Source organism: Macaca nemestrina, chromosome 1, assembly GCF_043159975.1.
Source record: "Macaca nemestrina isolate mMacNem1 chromosome 1, mMacNem.hap1, whole genome shotgun sequence".
Lineage (NCBI taxonomy): Eukaryota > Metazoa > Chordata > Mammalia > Primates > Cercopithecidae > Macaca > Macaca nemestrina.
The window spans coordinates 98,932,248-98,953,535 of NC_092125.1; the positions used below are offsets into that span (position 1 = coordinate 98,932,248).

The window sequence follows — 21,288 nt, forward strand, 5'->3', positions numbered from 1 at the left end:
CTGCTCTGAGTGACACCTAACCAGGCTTGACTGGGCACCTCCTATGTCTTAGCCCCTGAATTAATCAGAGTGATTCTTTCCTGGGAACAAAAAGCAGATATTCTCTATCAGGGTCTCTTAATCTTTTCTGAGTACTGTCCCCACTGAGAGTCCAGTAGAAGCTATGAATCTTCTCCCTACAAAAAAGCACTCATGTACATTCAAACAAAATTGTTCTCAGTTTCCGTGATGCTCTTAGATAAAAAAATTTACAAGGCCTCCTGTTTCTGGTTTCTGGGGCCCCACACAAGTGTGCTGGGTGGAGAGAAAAGCTCAGTGTTTTTTTTTCTCTAACCCTGTTTGGTAAGTTCCCTTTTTAGCCCTGGCCTCTTTCTAGCCAGGCTCTCAACTGTCTCCTGCGTTGCTGGGAAGTTCTGGAAGGAAGCATGGGCTCCAGAGGTTGGAATCGGTGTCTGGCTCTGGAATTGCTACTGCTGTCTCTGTCACTCCTGGCGATCAGCATTCAAGGTACTTTCTACCAACCGTCTGCCTGTGATTGTGCACTGAAGGTATGGTCAGTTGGGAAAGGGGAGATGGAATGTAGTTCAACCCTAGAAGCCGGATCTGGTATCTGGAAAGCAGATATTTCCATTCCAATACCATGGCCATGGCATGGTTGGGGAACCTTTCTTAGCACTGAAGAATTGAGCTTCATCTCCTTTCCCAAGGGGATGTAACCAAAACAGGACCCTGGGGAGAAGGAGAAGTAGGCTTCTCATATTTTGTCCCTTGGCTGGTGGTCCATGAAGTTGTGGAAAAGTGTTTTTTCATTTTGAATAAGAAGAAGCTCTACACTGACAGCTGCCGTATTTTATGCTCTGACACATTGTACTTCATTAGGCATTCTTTGAGACCTCTGTATATGTGAGGTGTTGTGTCCTGAGCCAAGGTAAATGACATTGTCATTTACCCAAAGAAAAGATAGATCAAAATTGTAGGAAGAAAAGCTTGGAAAGGATTGCTGTCTGGGGTCTCCAAATGAGGGTCTGAGAAGAGGCTGGAAGTGCGTCAGCAACAAGGGAACCTTAACGCATCTGATTACTAAGAGTTAAGGTCCATTCCTCTGCCACAGCCTGTTCGGTCCCCGTCATGTGCCCAAGGGCTGAGCTAACTTTCCTTCTTCTGTTAGAGCTGCCTCACCCTCTTTCTTCATCCATCCTTCTTATGCAGCTGAGAAGCAGCAGTGAAGCCTTTGACTTTCTTGCTATTCCCCCAAGTAAATACTCAAGTCTTTTTAATTTAAAGGGCTTTAATGCTCACCACTCCGAGGATAACAGTAAAAAAGAAACAAACATGCGGTAGTTACACCGTGGCATAAAATGATGATAGTTTGTAACTTTTAGGGAGGTGAGGGAGAATGTGTGGAGGATAGGTCTCTCACATGCTCTGCCTCTCAGGTAGAGTCCTTTGGTTCATGACTGTGTGAGTCTACAGCTGTATGGGTTCTGTGGACCTGACTCAATGCATAGGACATTGGTATGGCCTTGGGAGTTGGGACGGACGTGAAGTATTCATCTAACTATTGGGAAAAACAGGGTTGCCAATGAGAACTGGACTATTTCAGGACTTTCTCTTGGCATACTGAAAACATCCTGACAGTTGGTCGTTCTCTGACTTCTTTTCTAGGCTTCATCTTGGTCGTGTATTCTTCTTTGAAACATGCAGACCACACCTGATTGTGTTATCCTTTGAATGGATAATACTGGTTTTGATGAGGTTAGGTTATCTATTTCTATAACCTAGGTTAGTAAAATACAAATTAAGCACTTACTGGGTGTCAGACATTGTGCTAGGCATTTTGTATACTTTTTCATTTAACTTTCATTAGAAAATAGTGAGGTGGCTATTATTATCTACATTTTTCAGATGAGAATACTGTCTTTCAGAGAGATTGAGAAATCCTCCTAAGGGCACACAGGTCTAACTTCCAAACCATTTTATTACGATTTTGCCTTTCCTAGACTAAGGCCAGAGAATCTTGATGAAGGTCAATGTGCCTAAATCTCTTAATTTTACTGTTTGCCTTAAAAGAGTTGTTTTCTCTTACCTCTGGCTTATGTACATGCCTTCTTTCCACCTAGATTTCCCTCCCTCCTGCCCTCTCCCTGCCTCTCTTTTAGGCATCTGTTTTCATGTGACTTCTTCCTGGACTGTCTGCTTGTGACTGTGTTCTGAAGGCATGGTCAGATTGGAACCTCAGGCTCCAGATTATGGTTTGTGAACTGCTTGATTGATCATCTGTTTCCTTGAACTTTATGAAGACAGAAACCACGTGCAGTGTTGTGCTGCTGCACTTAGCACAGGCCTGGAGTGTGGCATGTGCTTGATAAATAATTGTGACACAAATGCATGAACAACTTCAAAAAGTTTCCTTTTGAATGATACATCCATATCTTCCTGAAAGTGCAAGTAGTTCTCTCCTCTGCAGTTAGGGATGCTTCTGTGGAAAAGTTTGAGAAGCACTCTTAGCTCTCTTCTTCCTTCTCTCCTCAGACTTGGGTTTCTCAGCTCTTTGGTTTCAAGGCAATGATTCAGGGCACGCTCCACAACTAGCCAATTCCCCATCTGTCCACAACACTTAGCAGGGTGAAGTAGAAAGAGTATTGTACTAGAAATGAGATGACCTGTGTTCTATCTGGTTCCATGCTGTGGGATTTTCAACAAATCATTAAAGCTTCCTGAGGCTCAGCTTCCTCAGCTCTATAATGGGTATAATAATCTGTTCCTCTTTTCTTCAAGGGGTTGCTATTAAGATCAAATAAAATAAAAAATGTGCAATTGCTTTGCATTTGTGACACACACACAATCTGATACAGGTGAAAGCCTGGAAAGAGCATCAGTAAATTCCTAAGCCGCAAGCACTCACCTGAGCCCAAGACCAGAACTTCTGTCTCTTAAACATCTTCTCTAGACTTTCCAGACACATGTCTAAAACTTAACTCATCATCTCTATTCCTGCTATGTATTGCTATTTAACAAGCTGCCACAATACTGTGGCTTAAAATAATAATGATTTACTTTGCCCACAGATCTGGGGGAAGACTGTTCATCCTGTCTCATTCGGTGCTTTTCATGTGCTTGCAATCACATTATGGTGTGGCCTAGAGTCATGCAAGGCTCTTCACTCACAGGGTTACTGCCTGAACTGAGGGAGGCTCAAAGAGCTGGGTGGCTGGTACCACCCAGCGGAAACCTCCCAGAGTTGGTGTCCCAAGAGAAACAGGCAAATGCTGCATGGTCTTTTCTAAGCTAGCTTTGCAATTCACACTTCAGTTGTATTCCATTCATTAAAGCCATCACCAAGCCTACTCAAGTTCAAGGGGAAGGGGCACAAAGTCCATCACTTGATGAGAGGACTGTCAAAAAATTTACAGACTTAAAAAAAAACAAAAAACAAAAAACTACTACAATCCTTCTTCCCCCAAAACCTACTGCTCTTCCACTGTTCCCCACCTCTATAAATGACATCTCCACTTGTCCGGTTGCTCAGGCCAGAATTCTAGAAGTCATCCTTGATTCTTTCCCCTGCTTCTCATGCCCAGTGAGTAAGTCCTGTTAATTCTACTTTCAAAAATATCTCTCAAATATGTACAATTCCATCCACCCCCATGCTATCTATCTTAGATCGAGCCACCATTTTCTCTTATCACCAATTTCCACAATGATGCGCTATCCTAACTTCTCTATTTACTGTACTCTCTTCTAGATAACCTGTTCTCCACCCTGCTGTTGGTATACATTTTCTAAAATGGTTCTCTGTTTACTTCACTCTTCTGCTTAAAATCTTCAGTAGCCACTGTGGTAAATGAGAAAGCAGAAGCTGTGAGTGTAAAGTTCACATTTCATAATAAGCTCACTTCCTGGCCTCCTTAGTCTGTTTTGCCAGTGAGCTACTTCCTGTTCCATAAACAAATCTCATTTTGGTGTTTCTGGGCTTTTGATTCTTTTCCCGTTTTGTTGGACTATTCACTACCCCCAGTCCTTATCTTCCCCTTGTTTCATCCCACTTAGACTAATTCCTTTTACAGAAGCCATTCTCAACCCCCAAATTCAAGTGATGTGCTTCCTTTTATATGCTTTCTAAGCATTCCATATTTTCCTTTTCCTAACACTTATCATCAGTAGTGAAAGCATCTGATTAATTGTGTGGATTCACTGGAATGAAGCTCAAGGGAAGGAGCTGCATCTATCTATTGTATGCATACAGAGTCAAGTACATAGTAACTGCTTACTGCATAGTTATTAGATGAGTGAATACATGAGGAAGTTCATGTATGCATGTATGCATGGAGGGATGGGTGGATGGAGGGAGGAAAGAAGCAAAGGAAAGAGGGAAGGAATAAATTTTGTCATTGTTTCAGTCAACCTGGGATCTCAGAGTAGCTCTTACTGGCCCTGATAAATTCTTTCTCGCATTTCCCACAGTGGCTATTTCAAACTTTCACCCTATCCTCAAGGCCCCTTACCTCAGTCCTCTGCCCTCTCAGCAAGGTATGTGCCTCCTTCTTTGCAGAAGAAATGGAAACTAGAGACCATTAGGCAGGAGGCCCTTCAACTTCCTGCCTACTATCTTCAAACTAGTAACTTTTCTCCACCACCAACTGTCTTTCCTCCTCCTCTTTTCCTTCAGAGGATGAAGTATCCCTCATCGCAGCCAAGACCTGTGCCATCAACTCTGCTCTGAGACCCCCTAGCCCAGGCTCATCAATTACCTCCCTTCTCTTCATGTCTTTCCTCCACTGAATCCTTTCCTTGGCTTACCATAGATTAGGTCTTTCCTTCTTTGAATAACACTAAGAACAAAAACAAAATACTCTCTACTTTTTCATGACCCTTTACATAATGCCCTACCATTCTTTTTCCCATTCAAATTGCAATGTCTGAAGAGAAGAGTCTATTTTTATTGTTTCTCCTTCCTCACCTTCAAATTGCATTGCAATGTTGCCCACTGAACTCATTATAGTTCCCATCTCAAAAAATAGTAGCCTACTCAGCTTCTCACCAAGACACAAACCTGGGGTCTTAGTAGCTATTGCAAAATTACTTCCTAAAAAGGTTTGTACAGGCTTGTTAAATATTTAATCTTATGAGAGAGCTCCAGGTAACTCTGTCTCCACATCTTTAATGCTCATCTTCTTTTCTTCCTTAAGAATTTTACTAGAAGCCATGTGTTTTGTTTTTATTATTTTTATTTTTCTCAATATACAAGAAAACCAAAGAAGTCAACCATGTGTCTTGTTTTTTTTTTTTTTTTTTTGAGTAACCAGAACTTACTCTTTAAAACCTTTCTCTTTCCTGGGGAGACTCTTTGGTATGGGATTATGACTTCCTTTGACCTGAATTTTTTCCCTTTACAATTCTGTTTTTCTACAGACAAGAAACATGGGTGGGCACAGGCAGGATCTGGTTCTATTTGTTCTTTTTTTAAAAAAGCGAAAGTGAGTTTATTAAGAAAGTAAAGGTATAAGATCCAACTTTGTTACTTTATCCCAACCATCCAGACATATCACCAAATACTTCCTGTTAGAATTAAATCAAAATAGTGATTTTTTAAAAGGTTGCTTCACCTACTTCCTAAAAGATGGAATTGTTAAGAAGGCAAATCAAGATTTTATCAGCAGTTAATCACTTCTTTATTTCTCAGTAAGAAGTTACAGCCAACCATCAGGACAGCCTTTTTGGAATTGTTACACATGGGTGGTTAAGGAGGGAGGGAGGAAAGTTACAATATTGTATGCGTACCTGTCATCAGCACTCATAATATACTGAAATGGGCTGGGCATGGTGGCTCACGCCTGTAATCCCAGCACTTTGAGAGGCCGAGGCTGAGGTCAGGAGTTTGAGACCAGCCTGACCAACATGGTGAAACCCCGTATCTACTAAATACAAATAATTAGCCAGGCATGGTGGTGGTGTATGCCTGTAATCCTAGCTACTTGGGAGGCTGAGGCGGGAGAATTGCTTGAACCTGGGGGATGGAGGTTGCAGTGAGCCAAGATTGCACCACTGCACTCCAGCATGGGTGACAAGAGCAAAACTCCATCAAAAAATTACATATACAAATGATCTGTCTGGTGTTACTACCTGCCTCTGTCATCAGACAGTGGATTGTGTTATCTTCCTGAGTGTATGAGACATGCTGGGGAGTCTGCCAAGGATGACCTAGCTCAGTACTTCTCAACCAGGGTGAACATGGGAGAATTTTGTCCCTCAAGGGACATTTGGCAATATATAGATACATTTTTGGCTGTCACAACTGGACAAGTGTTACTGGCACCTAGTGGGCAGATACCAGGGATTCTGGCAAACATCTTACAATGCACAGAACAGCTCCCTACAAAAATGAATTATATGGCCCAAAATGTCAATAATGTCAAGACTGAAAAACATTGATCTAGACTGCCTATTATGACCACTTCTATTAATTCATGTGGAAACAAGTAACAGAAGGAGAACAAGTCTGGAATATGTCTAGTGATTTTAAAATCCTGGAAAGAATGTCCTCCTAGGCTGTATGCTCCAAGAGGCCAGATACTCTATCCACCTTGCTGACAGCAGAGTCTAGCACAGTGTCAAGCATGTTGTGGTTGTGCGATGACTGTTGCTGGCTTGAACTGATTTTGTCAGAGGGATTATAGGGCATGGGCTGGACCAATCAGAAGCACTGTAGAAATGAATGCCTAGGTATTTCTGAGTACAAACAAGGACAGGGTAAGCACTCAATAAACATTTGTTGAATAGATAGATGAATGGTTGGAAAGCTGAATGAACAGGAACTTGAAAGTCCTGGGGATACAGATAAAAATCTTTTAGTGGTTGAGAATGTTTTGGAAATGATGGATATGTGGAAAGTGAACAGCTAGTATACATCATGTTGAAGAGCACAATTGAGTTTTTGTGTGGCAGCATATGACACCAGAGTGATATAGGACATATTTCCTCTTCTTCTACCTTTAGCTTTTTTTATACTGCTCTTTTTTAGGCTTGGTATACATATTCTAAGTTCTCTCTCCACAAAAAAAGCCAACAGACCTCACTTCATCTTGTACCTTGTCCTTATCATCTTTTCTTTCTCCTTACCTTAACCAAACCAGGTTTTAAAAAATACCCCGAGGCTTATACAATTTGGAGTATTGTCAAGAAAAAGAAAAAGAAAAGAACAAAACTAAATACAAATAGGAACAAAAATAAATTCAATTAGAACAAAAAAAGAAATCCCAGGGAATTAGTACAAGTTTAAAAAATACAAATACTACTCAGATCATGAGAGCAGAAAAAATAGCACCATATTTTTAATTAATGAAATGCCTTCATGCTTCCATAATACTTTGCTACTGAATAGCTCTGGCTGTTGTTCACTTCCAACCTGCTTTCTCCTCTGCATCCCACCTGCAGCCCGATTGCAACGTGTCCACGGCCATTGCCGGTGAGTCAGCGCAGAGGGCAGCAGGAATATTCCTGGATGCAATTGCTTCACTGAAGTGGCTAGCAGGAACTTCCAAGAGTTTGCAACCCTCATACATGTATCCCACTAATCCCAACTAAGTAATTCCCATTTCTACTTCCCCTTAGCCAGATCTCAAAATGCCCATAACTGAGATGCCAACCAACAAAAGTGGAAATGTGATGAAGGGGATGTTGTAGTAGACAGAGGCCGTGGTCTAATTATTTGTGTTTAAGATATGTTTTGTAAAATGGATTACATGAATACACTGCTAGGGCTCCTCCAGGGCCATCCAAGAAGCCCTGAAGCTTCAGCTTCATCACTTTCACAGGGAATCTGCCTCTGATCCAAACTTTGTGAAATAATAGTTTAAACAGTCTCCACTTTCTTACCTTCTAATAACTTGCTTCTAAATATATTGTAAATGCACACACAAGACATGAGCCGTTTTTACAGGAACACTTTTTTTTTTAACAGGACAAAACATTATTAAAGCTAAAATGTCACCATCTACTCTCCCCAATCCCACTCCCTCTCTGACTGTGTCTCTCAACATCCAATCCCCTTGCTCACTCCACACTACCCACTCACCGCCTCCTTGCTGTTGTTTACGTATGGCAGGCAAACCCCTGCCCCAGGGCCTTTGCTCTGGCTCTTTCCTCTGTCTGGGTCCCTCTTACGCCAGATATCCTCTTGGCCACCTCTCTCCTCCAAGTCTTTGCTCAGATGTGACCTACTTATCACCTTATAAATGAAGTTCACCCTTTTACCCCTACCAGTACTTGTGACTCCCCTTACCCTATTCTAGGTTTTCTCCTCTGTCATGGCAATTATCACCTCCTTACATACTATATAGTGTGTTCGGTTAGTGTGTTCATTGCTTACGTCTTTTCACCCCACTCTAACGCAAGCTCGGTTAAGGTAGGGATCTTTGCTGCTTAGTTCACTGATGTATCCCAAGTGTCTCAAATCGTGCCTGACAGATAGTTCTCAACAAATATTAGCTTTTAATCATCCTTTGGCTTACCTTAGTGGTCATCTCCTCCGAAGAGATTTTTCTTAGTATTTTCTCAATTTTCTATCCCTACCCTCCAGATAGGAATACATTCCCATAGCCCACTGTGTTTATTGTCAGGACTCAGAAAACAATGCCCCAAACTCATGGCCTCAGAAGCAGCCTTGGAAGGGAAAGTTTTTCTCTGACCTTCTCCTGCTCTCCTGTCTATCAGTCCCATTCTCCCCTAGGCTAGCCACAGACACTGGAATCCCTCTTTCCTAAGGCGGGCCATAGAAGCCAAAACCCCTTTTCCCCAAAGCCAGCTGTAAAACTTAAATATACCATCCTAACTTTCCTTGAGCCTTTCTATGTAAAAAAAAAAAAAAAAAAAAAAAGCCATAAAGAAATTATCTGACCTATCTTGTTTAATTGTGAATCATAAGACCCCCATTCTAGAGAGGGCCTGCCCCACACGCAGGAGGAAGGAAGGAATCCGGCACAGAAAGACCAAGCAGAATCTAGACAGACAGGCCTTGCTGGGTTTCCCCCAAACAGTCTATTGGCATTCGATCATACCCTTTTTGTCCAATCATATTTCTCCATGACTGTCCATTCTTTGTTGAACCTAAGCATAAAAACGAACAATTTGCCCTGGACTGTTTAGTTTTCATTGGAAGTCCATTCATTCCCCAGGCTCTGCTTACACGTTAATCTGTATGCCTTTCTTCCTTAATCTGCCTCTTGTCAGTGATTTTTGGCAAACTTTCAGAAGGGGAACGGGAAGCTCTCCCTTGGTCCCCACATTACCTTTATTACAGTCACCAATATAACATATTAGGATTATTAGTTTGTGTGTCTGTCCTCCCACATTGTTGTATTAAATATTTTTAAATAGAATAATGTACTTTTTATGTCTATGCCTCTAGGGACTAACAAAATGCTTACTGAGCTAGGAATAGACAGGAAACACAAGACCAGAGAGGAGATATGACTTGTCATCAGTTTACTTGAAATCCTACTGGTATGAGAGTAAGGGAGAGAGCCAGGCCCAACCTCAGTTGGCCTTACTCAATTCTTTTATTTTCTGGGGATAGTACTAGATGAATTATAAGCAACACCCCCTTCCCCCATGCCCACTTTTCAAGCTCCAACTTTTCTTGAGTTCCTGAGCAGGAGACCTGGACTTCCAATGAAAACCATACTCACTTCTCCTAAGCAGAAATCCCTTCCTTCTCGCCTGTTCCACCAGCCCAGGCTATACCCTAGGCCTCTCAGCAACACTGCCTTCTCTATGTCAGGTCTGACTCTGACTCTCATTGGCAGGTCGCTTGGTACATATGACCGTGGTCTCCGGCAGCAATGTTACTCTGAACATCTCTGAGAGCCTGCCTGAGAACTACAAGCAACTAACCTGGTTTTATACTTTCGACCAGAAGATTGTAGAATGGGATTCCGGAAAATCTAAGTACTTTGAATCCAAATTTAAAGGCAGGGTCAGACTTGATCCTCAAAGTGGTGCACTGTACATCTCTAAGGTCCAGAAAGAGGACAACAGCATCTACGTCATGAGGGTGTTGAAAAAGGATGGGTATGAGCAAGAATGGAAGATCAAGCTGCAGGTGCTTGGTGAGTCAGGGGAGCCAAAGGGCAAATCCCCACTCCAGTGGCCCCGGATGGACCACTGTGGCTTCCTGGGAGGCATGGGGCATTCTCGGGGAGGAGGAGAGGAAAACCTCAGGACAGGTTTGATTCATTTTTCCTTGATGCAATTCTATTTGGGAGTAAGCCTAGGTCAACAGACCCCCAAATTAACAATCTTAGGACATTTAACACCTCTTCTGAAGTTAGTGAGTCTAAGCTTTGAAGAGAAGGAAAACTAGAGGTTTCCTATTTCCTTCATTTTGTCCTGTGATCATCCTAAATCAGCTCAGCTCATCTTAATTATATCTCTGAAATTAGGTTTCACTGGACTTAAGATAAAAGAGAATGTATTAATATAAAGAATGGGGCAGGAGTTATTAGGAGAATTTTTCAACTTTCATAATGGGCGGGACAAAAAAACTTCCACTCATAGCTCCAGTCTAACCAGTTTATATTGAATAAGGACCAGGACATTATACTTGGAGCCAGACAGACTTGGGTTCAAAACTCTGGTCAGTTGCTGACTAGCCATGCAACCTTGAAAAAAGATCTTCACATCTCCATGCCCATATTAGGTAAGACTCTTTTGATAGCAAGTAACAGAAACTAATCCAATGTACCTTTACCAAAAAAGAAGAATTTAGTTTAAGAAACTGGGGCTATTTAAAGCAATTAAAAGAGCTAGGAAGGGCTGAAGGGGAGAAGATTGAAAACCAGGGTCAAGCTAGAACCCCTAGCTTCAGGAATCTGTGGACTGTGCCTATGGATTTGGATTCCTGCCATTTTACACATGTTATCTCTCAAAGCTTAGACTTTTGCTCCTCTGAGTTTCAATTCTCAGGGCAATTTAAAGACAGAGAAACTGATAGTCCCAATTTAGTTCAAGTATGTGTACCTGATATAAACAATTATGGTGAAAGGGTCAGATTATAAGGCAGAAACATGGATATGGGGAGAGCTCCAGCAGTTGGGGTATGCAATTCTTGTAGAAGAGTGGGGCTAAGTGTCCAAGAGTGGTGCTCCCTTGAGAGCCTTAGGTTCTTCATCATATTATGAGAATAATTCTACTTACCTTTTAGGATGTTATTAGTATCAAAGTAGATAAGGAAAGTGAAAACATTTTTTAAAATGTCAAAACGTGCAAATGAAGAGTGTTGTATACATTCAAGTTCCACCAGCCAGACAGTCCCTGATCCAAGCAGATTCCCTTCTCACTCTTCTTCCATGTCATATGGGCTGAAAATTCAGAAAGTCCTGGGAACAAAAATATTCAAGGTCTCTTACAGTGGTTTTCTGGTTAACACGCTCTACAAGATTTTTTTTTTTTTAAGCCCTAATGTGTATCATTTACCAACTTTGTAATTTCTGTGGTTTAAATACCACTACCACAGTTGATTTCAGTAAACTAATGGTTTCACAAAAAGCTTGCAAAATTTCTGAGTACTTAAAAATCCACAAACTGTCTTGGGCTTCAGCATACCCTGCCTGAGGGTAAGATTTCCAGGATGTGGTTAGCAGAAAAAAAATGGTCCTCTGGTCCAGCCCAAGCATTTCTGACAGCTCATAGCGAGCATCTTGGAGCTGGACAGCCCAAGCTGGCTCAATTAATTCCATCAGCAAAGTGTCCAGTGCTATGCTGATCACCATGGGAAATGCAGAAGGAATGTAAGATATGAGGCCAGAACACAGGAAATGATGAAAACCAGGATAAAAATTGCTCAATTAAAGCATGTAGGGGAAGTCCAGTCAACTTTTGTCTCCTCTGTAGTCTGAGCAATCTTTTAGCAATCTGAGATTGGCTTCACAGAGGAGACAAAACTAGAGTTCTAGAGACTAGATTGGTAGAGCTTCTAGAGCCTCTCCACACATACAACCAAGAGACAAGCTCTGATCTGGTCAATTCTCTGCCATATTTTAATCTTATGGGGTTTGAACTGCATTGATTCTGCAGATGTTTTGCCCTTGACCAGAATGAAAAGATCTCAGAGGACTGCAGGTAAACCAGCCTTAGCCAAGGAAAGACCAGATGCAGGGACTATCTCTCATTCTCTCTGGCAGCAGTACAACAATAATAATGGTAAAATGACCTCTAGAATGTATGCAATACTTACATTCTGCAAAAAGCAATTATCCATGACAGGTGACATTTTGTCTTTACTAGCATTGTGTAATGAGGTAGAGTCAGTTTACAGATGACAGCAAGGGGTTTAACTACCTTGCCTAATGTCACTCCACTAGAGTCAAGTCCAGGACCCAGACTGGTCTCACTCCAAAACTAGTGTTTCTGTGCCTGCTTGCCTCCCTTCCCTTCCTTTCCCTTCCCTTCCCTTCCCTTCCTTCCTTTCTCTCTTTCTCTTTCTTCCTTTCTTTCTTCTTCTTCTTTTTTTTTTTTGAAGGTCTTCTCCTTCTCCTTTTTGAAGGTCTGCTGGGATGCAGGGGTACAATCATAGTTTATTGCAGCCTCGAACTCCTGGGCTACAGCAATCCTCCTACCTCAGCCTCCTGAGTATCAGGGACTACAAGTGCACACCACCACAGCTGGCTACTTTTATTTTCTATTTCTTTGTGAAAACTGAGTCTCTCTATGTTGCCCAGGCTGGTCTCTAACTCCTGGCTGCAAGCAATCCTCCTGCCTCAGCCTCCCAAAGTGCTGGGATTACAGGTGTCAGCCACTGCACCTGGTTGTGTTTTATCCTTTCTATCTCATAACTACTTCATTCATTCTTTCACAAGATACTTATAGAATACCTGCCATGTGGCAGGGATTGTGCCAGACATGGAGATACCAAAGTTAGCAGACCAATCTGTTTGTCACAGTTGACGTGGCTGGAAGTTACATGAAGTTCTCTGTAGCTCTGCCAGAGTCTACAAGGCTGGCACCTGCACTGGATAGTTGTGCAAAGGACTTTGCCACGCACAGGCAGGTACCTCTTACCTTAGGACTCTTGCCGAATCTGAACCCGATAATTCTTGAGAGACAGACCAGTCAAGGTGCCTGCCATGAACCATTGCTAGAGAAGGGTCCCTGAGCATCTCAGACAGTTGGTATACTAAGTCTGACCCCAGCAAGTCTCTGGGCTATTCGTTCAAACTCACACATGATCATAACCCCATTTTGTTCCCAGAGCATATAATGGACTCTGGCGCCCCCTCCAGGACCCAGCTTAGCTTCACTGCCTAGGAGCAGCGCTTGCAGTCTGTGAGGCCTCAGGAGGTCAAGGCTGCTCACTGGCTCCCTCTGTAGAACTTCTTCTTCATGACTCTGCCTCCTGGGGCACTCAGGCCCCTTCCCTGGGTCCCTTCGTTCTTTGTTAGCTAAACCTTCATAGCACGAATGCCTCACTGTCTCATCTTATAACATCCTCCTCACTTTCAGACCCTGTACCCAAGCCTGTCATCAAAATTGAGAAGAGAGAAGATGTGGATGACAACTGTTATCTGAAACTGTCATGTGTCATACCTGGCGAGTCTGTAAACTACACCTGGTATGGGGAACTCCCGAAGGAGATCCAGAACAGTGTTCTTGAAACCACCCTTAAGCCACACAAACACTCCAGGTGTTATACTTGCCAAGTCAGCAATTCCGTGAGCAGCAAGAATGGCACGTTCTGCTTCAGTCCACCCTGTACCGCGGGTAAGAAGGATCCCTGGGAGCTGAGGGGGGCACAGGGTAACTGGAGTTCTGTTGAACGAAGAAAGGCTGGGGGTTCTATGCAGCCTCCTTGCACGGTGTTGTGGTCAATCCCTAAGGTGTCTGGGAGAGCTGGGAGATGTGGGTTCTGCCGCCAGCTCTACGACCAACTCCCAGCCAGCTCACCTCACCTTCGTGGGACTCAGTGTTCTCACCTGCAAAGGACGTTTGACAGAGATCTCTGATGCTTCTCTTCCCTCTCCCGGTATAACAAAGCATAGTCCTGACACCTGAGGCCAGGGTCATCGTAGAGCAGTCTGAAACATCAGGGTGAGCAGGGAGAAGGAAGGGCAAGTGGGCAAGCAGCTGTCTAGAGGAGCTTCGTTCGACAGCCAAAGTCAGCCAAAGAAAGAGGGACCGAGGTCGTTAGATAGCCAAAGTCAGCTAAGGAAAGAGGGACTGAGGAGATGGGCCTGAGAGAGGCCATTGAACAGGCGTGAGAGCCTGAGCTTCAGGCGAAGCTTCTCCTCCTCAGGCTGATGTTCCTAGGTGAAGTTAGGAAGCCAAATTCCCCTGTCTCCTGGGAGGATCCACTCATTGGAGTGTCACACCTGCTCCAGATCAGGCCTACACTGGTGCTAGCATGGGACAGCTAAGGCCGTGGGTTTTAGAGTCGGTCACAGCTGAGATCACTTCTAGGACTGTCACTTACTAAACAAGTTTCTTAGCTTCCCCAAGTCATGTTCTTCCTAAATAAAGGACAAAATAACAGTTCTTATCTCGTACTAAGGATTCAATGAGACAAGACACGGAACCTGCCTATCACAGTGCTTGACAAGTCCTTAGTAAGCAGGAGCTAAATGAGATGCAGTCTCTTAGAGTTTTAGGGACCCCTTAATAAACTTGGATCAGTATCTCCAGCACTCTGGGCCCTGTACCCTCCACAATCCTGAAATCAGATCCCTGAGCCCTGGCGTACACATTCTTCTAGAATAACTCAGACCTGAGGTGCTCACCTTCACCTGTGACCCCTGTCATGCCCAGTCAGCAGGGATTCTGGCCTCTGAGAACGTTGCTGTTTCGTGGTCTTCCTGGGCTCTGTCTATGCTCCTCATCTGCACTGATTTCTTTATCTCTACTCTCACATGTGGACTACGGAGCCTGCATGCTCTTCCTTATTCTTCCTGACTCATTGGAGTTAGGAGCAGCCTCTCCTGATATGCCCTGTTCTTCTGCCACCACAGAGCCACTGTGACAGTTTGGTGTTTGACCATGAGAACACAATTTAGCTGGTGGTTCCAATACCACCTTCATATCAATATCACATCCTGAGATCCAGAAAAAGGCAGAAGCACATTCCTTGTCCTCTATAAAATGGGTGTGACTGTTCATCCGAAGAGTGGATTAAAACAATAATAAATCCATTTTCTTTTTGGAAGGGTAAACCCATCTATCAGTTTTTAGTCACCCAAATTATCCTAGAAAGCACCCTCAAACTCCCTTCCCTATTGTATCACTCGTTCCTTTTTTGTTTTGATTTTCTCCAGCTCAGCCCTGCCCCACCCCAGCATCTAAGTTTTCCTTCCATCCTCTTTCTTTTTCTTTCCTTTTCTGTCTTCCTTTCCCTTCCCTTCTTCTTTCTAGCTAGTGCAGATACTTAGTGGGGTGGAGAAACAAGGAAAGGAAGTGATCCTTTTCTCTCTAAAGTCAGTTGTGCATTGTATTATGTGGTCATCTGTCTGTACCTGAAGAGCTACCCTACCTCATTGATGTCCAGAGTAGGGCAGTGATGCTTTCCCAGGCCACAGATATGTCAAGATAACCTCTGAGCACAGGACCCAGCTAAGCCAGTGATATTTAAGGAATTTCTGCACTTTTTATACTTTATGTTTGGGGAGATTGAGGAAGAGAATGTCCCAGGCAAATAGGATGGGATTCGGGGAAGAAATTCATTCCACTGTTCTGTGAGCTCCCACACCAGTGTCCAGTAACCCTGCCCCTTCTCAATACATTAGTCAAGATACCTAAGTGTATAGGATTTTCTTGCTCTTTCAGCCCGGTCCTTTGGAGTAGAATGGATTGCAAGTTGGTTGGTGGTCACAGTGCCCATCATTCTTGGCCTGTTACTTATCTGAGATGAGCTCTTTTAACTCAAGTGAAACTTCAAGGCCAGAGGATCTTGCCTGTTGGTAACCATGCTCCTCACCAGGACAGAAACTGTATAGGATGAATGGAAGCATGCTGCTGAATTATCAACGAGGATTTTCAAGTTAACTTTTAAGAACTGGCTATTATTTAATTTTATATCTCTTGGTGGTTTTCTAGTAAACATATAGACATAGAGATACACACATGTTTTTCCCACCAAAAATTGTGACAACACCGTGAATGTTTTATTATTTTTTAAAAAATAAACATTTGATATAATTGTCAACTAACTGAATTCCTGAAGTTGTCCCAAATCTGTCAGACAGTGCCTGCTCCATCAGCCGGGAGAAACTGGAATCTGGAAACACAGAGGGAAGAGTCTGGGGCCACTGGCTCCTGTGTGTCAACACAGCTGAGGAGCCAATTTGTGCTACCTCTGACTCTTATTCCAACATCCATGCCAAGCCTCCTGGGGTGCCAGCTCCCCTGCCAAGCCTTTGCCTCCTTTCCAATGGCTTGCCTTGCTCTGGCCCCTCTGAGGACCACTCTCCTTAAGTCTGCTGCAAATATAGGTTCAGGCTTGCTCCCTCAGAAGGAAGGATGCAGCTCTATCTCATAAGAAGCCTTCCTGCCCCACAGGCCTTGCGCAGGGAGCTGAGTTCTCTCTCCTCTTTTCCATTGACGCTGTGTGGGCAACTTCTCAACTCCCAGTTGTTCCATGGGATCCCAAAAAACCATCAGATCGACACAGTGGTCTCACCAGAGTTGTCCGCTATGTGCAGGTAGGCGTCCCCAGGCCCACCAATGACGTAACACCTGGGATTTTTGCTTAATGTCCCCTCCTCTAAGTCTCCTCATGTGCCTGGAGCTGAGAGAGTCACAACAGAATGCAATTCCCCTTCAGAAAAATCTGCCCGCCACAGACTGCTCGCCTTTAAAACCAGACCAGCCTCCCTAACCGCATTTGTGGCCCTTCCCTCCTCACCCCATCTCCTTGGTGATAGAGACGGTGCTGTGTGTGTTTGCCACACCTTCTCATTTTCCCCTGGGTGAGTGAAAAAACTCCTTGTCCCAGCTACTTTTGTGTTTAGCTGGAGCCATGTCATGAAATCTGCCCAAAAGAAAGTGGGTGGAATGGATATGGCAGGAGTGAAGGACTTCAGAAAGTGGGGCTACATGATGCAAGGAACTGCAACGGAGCCATTGCTTGGAAGGCAGCTGCCTGCCCTGCATTGCACAAGCATGATAAGAAAGGTAGGCTTTTGTCTTTTCCACAAGTCAACCTGGGCTCCCGAAGAAACCCACCACCCCAAGACCAGCCTGTAGTCCCATCCAAAATAACTTCTGAGCAGCCTGCATCCCCATCGGAACTCACTTCTGAGCAGCTTGCATCCCCATCGGAACTCACTTCTGAGCAGCCTGCATCCCATCCAAACTAAGCCCTGAGCAACCTGTCTCCTCATACGAACTCACCCCCAAACAGCCTGCATCCCATCCGAACTCACCCCTGAGCAGCCTGAAGCCCCATCCGAACTCACCCCTGAGAAGCCTGCATCCCCATCCCAGCTCACCCCTGAGCAGCCTGCATCCCACCAGAACTCACCCCTGAGAAGCCTGCATCCCATCCGAGCTCACCCCTGAGCAGCCTGCATCCCCATCCCAACTCACCCCTGAGCAGCCTGCATCCCCATCCCAACTCACCCCTGAGCAGCCTGCATCCCCATCCCAACTCACCCCTGAGCAGCCTGCATCCCATCCGAGCTCACCCCTGAGCAGCCTGCATCCCATCCGAGCTGACCCCTGAGCAGCCTGCATCCCCATCCCAACTCACCCCTGAGCAGCCTGCATCCCATCCGAGCTGACCCCTGAGCAGCCTGCATCCCATCCGAACTCACCCCTAAGCAGCCTGCATCCCATCCGAGCTGACCCCTGAGCAGTCTGCATCCCATCCGAGCTCACCCCTGAGCAGCCTGCATCCCATCCGAGCTGACCCCTGAGCAGTCTGCATCCCATCCGAGCTCATCCCTCAGCAGCCTGCATCCCTATCCGAACTCATCTCTGGGCAGCCTGTATTCCCATTCAAACTCACCTCTGAGCAGCCTGCAGCCCCATCCGAACTTATGGTTGAGTAGTCTGCAGTCCCACTCGAACTCACCTCTGAGCAGCCTGCATTCCCATCCGAACTCACCTCTGAGCATCCTGCATCCTGCACATGGACCATTTCCATTACCTTTCTGCATCTTGCACATGGACCAAATCCACCCTTCTCCTTCCCCTCACTTTTCTCAGTGAAAGAAGAGGTTTTCTTTTCGGGAATGTCATGCCCGCACGCGCGCGCGCACACACACGCACACACACGCGAGCGCGAATGGCATAAACAAGCAGTAAGAAGGAAACAAATGCCACTTTCTGTCACAAATACGCACATTGCTCAGCTGCTAAGGAACCAGCGCACCTCTGCGGACATTGTATTTGTATTATTTCCTTGGAAATAATACAAGTTACTTGGAAACCTGAGGTAAATCTCACCTTAGATGGCTCAGGTCACAGGCACCAATGGTTCCCTGCTCCTCCCATCCCTCAAGGCAGTGCCAGACACATAATTTGTGGGGCTCAGTGCAAAATGAAAATGGTGGCCCCCCTTGTTTAAAAAGCAAGGAAAATGTGCCAGTAACAGTACTGAAATATTAAGCTTTTTCCTTTCTTCCACAGTCTCTCTACTTGAATTGGCATTTTTTTATTTGCTTGCTATTTAATGCTGTTCTAAGTAAAGGCAAATTAAAAATTTAAATTTTCGTGAATTTTACTTTTTATATTTTGAAATGTCAGTTTTAAATGAAAATAAAATATTTAATTCATATTTGGAATCATTGCAATTACTCAGTTCATATTTCATGGCTTGTGCATGCATATATATTTTGTTCTTATTGGAAGTGTGCAAACGCTGCAAAAATCCAACTTAACTTTTTTATTTTACTTCTTGTTGCATACATGTTCTTCCAACACTCTGTGACAGCCAGTGGCTCCCATAACGTGACTACTTTGCACTTGCTTTAAGTTTCACTGAACTCCCACACATTTTAGGTAGGTCCGCTGGAGTGCCGTGCTCATAGGATATGAAAAAAGAATGGTGGCAGATATGCAGATTCCACGTATCTTCCCTTCTCATCTGCATGCTCCATTGTCCCAATGGACTTCAGTGAAAAAGCAGAAGCTGAAAGAGAAAATTATCAAGAATTTCCAGATAGTGATAGCAACAGCAGAGCACTAACCCAGGTACAGGACCCTTCTGACCTGGGGCCCCGTGTCACTGCACAGATCACAAGCTCGTTAAGCCAAATTTACCTCAGAGACAACTAATATTTTACACCAAGGCAACAGCCTTCTCTAGAAGTCACAAGGCCTGGTTCTTACGTTCCCCAGCCCCTGATATGTTTCTATGCATTAAAAGTTAGTAGAAACTAGGCACAATGGCATACATTGTAGTCCCAGCTACTCCCAGGGCTGCGGTAGGAAGATTGCTTGAGACCAGGAGTTGGAGGTTTCAGTGTGCTGTGATCGCACCTGGGAAAAGCCACTGCCAGTCCTGCCTGGGAAACAAAGCAAGACTCTGTATCTTAAAAAAAAAAAAAAAAAAAAAAAAAAAAAAAGGGTTAGTGTGTTCCCTTCTCAGTATACACAAGCCCATTTGTCTTTGTGCAAAGAGGATACTCCAGAATTTGCCTCAAGTTCAAGTCATGAGTAGCCTCTAGTGAACTGAGGTCTCAGAATAAGTTGCTTCCCCTTGTCCTTCAGGCAGCTCAGGCAAGCTCCGGCACTGCCCTCTGCTGGCTCCACCGCAGCAAGTTTAAGTAAAACTTAAAGCCTTGGATTAGGTCAGTGCTTCTCAAACCCTAACTTGCCGGCAAATCACCGGGAGAGCTTGTGAAAATGCACACTCTGAATCAGTAGGTCTGGGGTGGGAACCAGCTTGTCTCAACAGCCAGCATGAGGTTGCACATGGAAGGCTGGCAAGGCCAGGAGCTCCTGTGGACTAAGAGAATGTAACCCTCATATCTGGCTTTGCACAAATAAGCAGCTTGGATTGGGCCCTTGTGTTGGGACCAGGTAGGGGTACATATAAATAGACCTGGCCCCTCATTTACAGCCTATATTTACCGAGTGCTTACCTATGCTAGGGGTCCCATGCTGGAAGCCGCTTACTAATAAGGAACACTGACTAAGCCCATGTATGTTCCAGGCTCTGTGCCGAGCTTTCATTACCTGAATGGCTCTTTTCTTTTCTTTTCTTTTCTTTTCTTCTCTTTTGAGACGGAGAGTCGCTCTGTCACCCAGGCTGGAGTGCAGTGCTGTGATCTCCGCTCATTGCAAGCTTTGCCTCCCAGGTTCACGCCATTCTCCTGCCTCAGCCTCCTGAGTAGCTGGGACTACAGGGGCCCGCCACCACGCCCGGCAAATTTTTTTTGTATGTTTTTAGTAGAGACGGAGTTTCACCATGTTAGCCAGGATGGTCTCGATCTCCCCACCTCATGATCTGCCGGCCTCGGCCTCACAAAGTGCTGGGATTACAGGCGTGAGCCACCGTGCCCGGCCGTGGCTTTCTTTAAGGAACAGGGCTGCAGGTTGTTTGGAGTGGAATTGTTTCCGAAAGTCTTCATTGAGGATTTGGACTTTAAATGGTTTCCTTGGCCAGAATAATTTTACACAACTGTTGGTATGATCAAAGCAGCCTTAGAAAGCCTTAGAGGCCGGGCGCGGTGGCTCAAGCCTGTAATCCCAGCACTTTGGGAGGCCGAGGCGGGCGGATCACAAGGTCAGGAGATCGAGACCACAGTGAAACCCCGTCTCTACTAAAAATACAAAAAATTAGCCGGGCGCGGTGGCGGGCGCCTGTAGTCCTAGCTACTCAGGAGGCTGAGGCAGGAGAATGGCGTGAACCCAGGAGGCGGAGCTTGCAGTGAGCCGAGATGGCGCCACTGCACTCCAGCCTGGGCAACAGCGTGAGACTCCGTCTCAAAAAAAAAAAAAAAAAAAAAAAAGAAAGCCTTAGAAAGAGAGAGAAAGGACATCTCTCATTGTCCCTTCTTGTCCAGGAATAAAAGGATCAAGCTCCTCCGCAGTGTTCTTGCGCTATCTTCAAGTGCATTTGTTAAAGTGGCAGCTCCTGCACCTGGAGAGTGTGCTCTCTCTTCCCCACAATTCCTTCCACTCCTCCTCCCCCACCTCTAACCTCCTTAGAAGACTGCATGGTGGGGCAGAGGATGGATTTAGCCCAGAGCCACCTGCACCAGCTGGCAAATGCTAACCACAGGCTCTATTTTCTTTCACCAGCTGCTCTGCCCAGCCCTTTGCTCCAGTTCGGTGAGAGCCCACTCCTTTTGCCTGGTC

At 44.7% G+C, this 21,288-nt stretch overlaps 1 protein-coding gene and 1 long non-coding RNA gene across 3 annotated transcripts; one reads left to right on the forward strand and one right to left on the reverse strand.

Moving 5' to 3' along the window:
• The first annotated feature begins 331 nt into the window (after window positions 1-331).
• Window positions 332-16,195, forward strand: LOC105498184 (CD48 molecule). Of its 2 annotated transcripts, none has more exons than XM_011770099.3 (4): window positions 332-507; window positions 9,804-10,106; window positions 13,498-13,755; window positions 15,808-16,195. In XM_011770099.3, the coding sequence occupies exons 1-4, from the start codon at window positions 426-428 to the stop codon at window positions 15,885-15,887; spliced, it is 723 nt and encodes a 240-aa protein (XP_011768401.1). In that variant the 5' UTR covers window positions 332-425; the 3' UTR covers window positions 15,888-16,195. The 2 variants fall into 2 exon arrangements, with proteins under 2 accessions (XP_011768401.1, XP_011768402.1); XM_011770100.3 differs by having other exon boundaries at window positions 353-548.
• Window positions 16,196-18,729: 2,534 nt separating this feature from the next.
• LOC139359507 (uncharacterized) lies at window positions 18,730-20,257 on the reverse strand. Its single transcript, XR_011615565.1, has 2 exons — window positions 20,164-20,257; window positions 18,730-19,114 (listed from the first exon to the last, which is right to left on the reverse strand). It is a non-coding gene; the product is annotated as an uncharacterized lncRNA (long non-coding RNA).
• Between the last annotated feature and the right edge of the window lie 1,031 nt (window positions 20,258-21,288).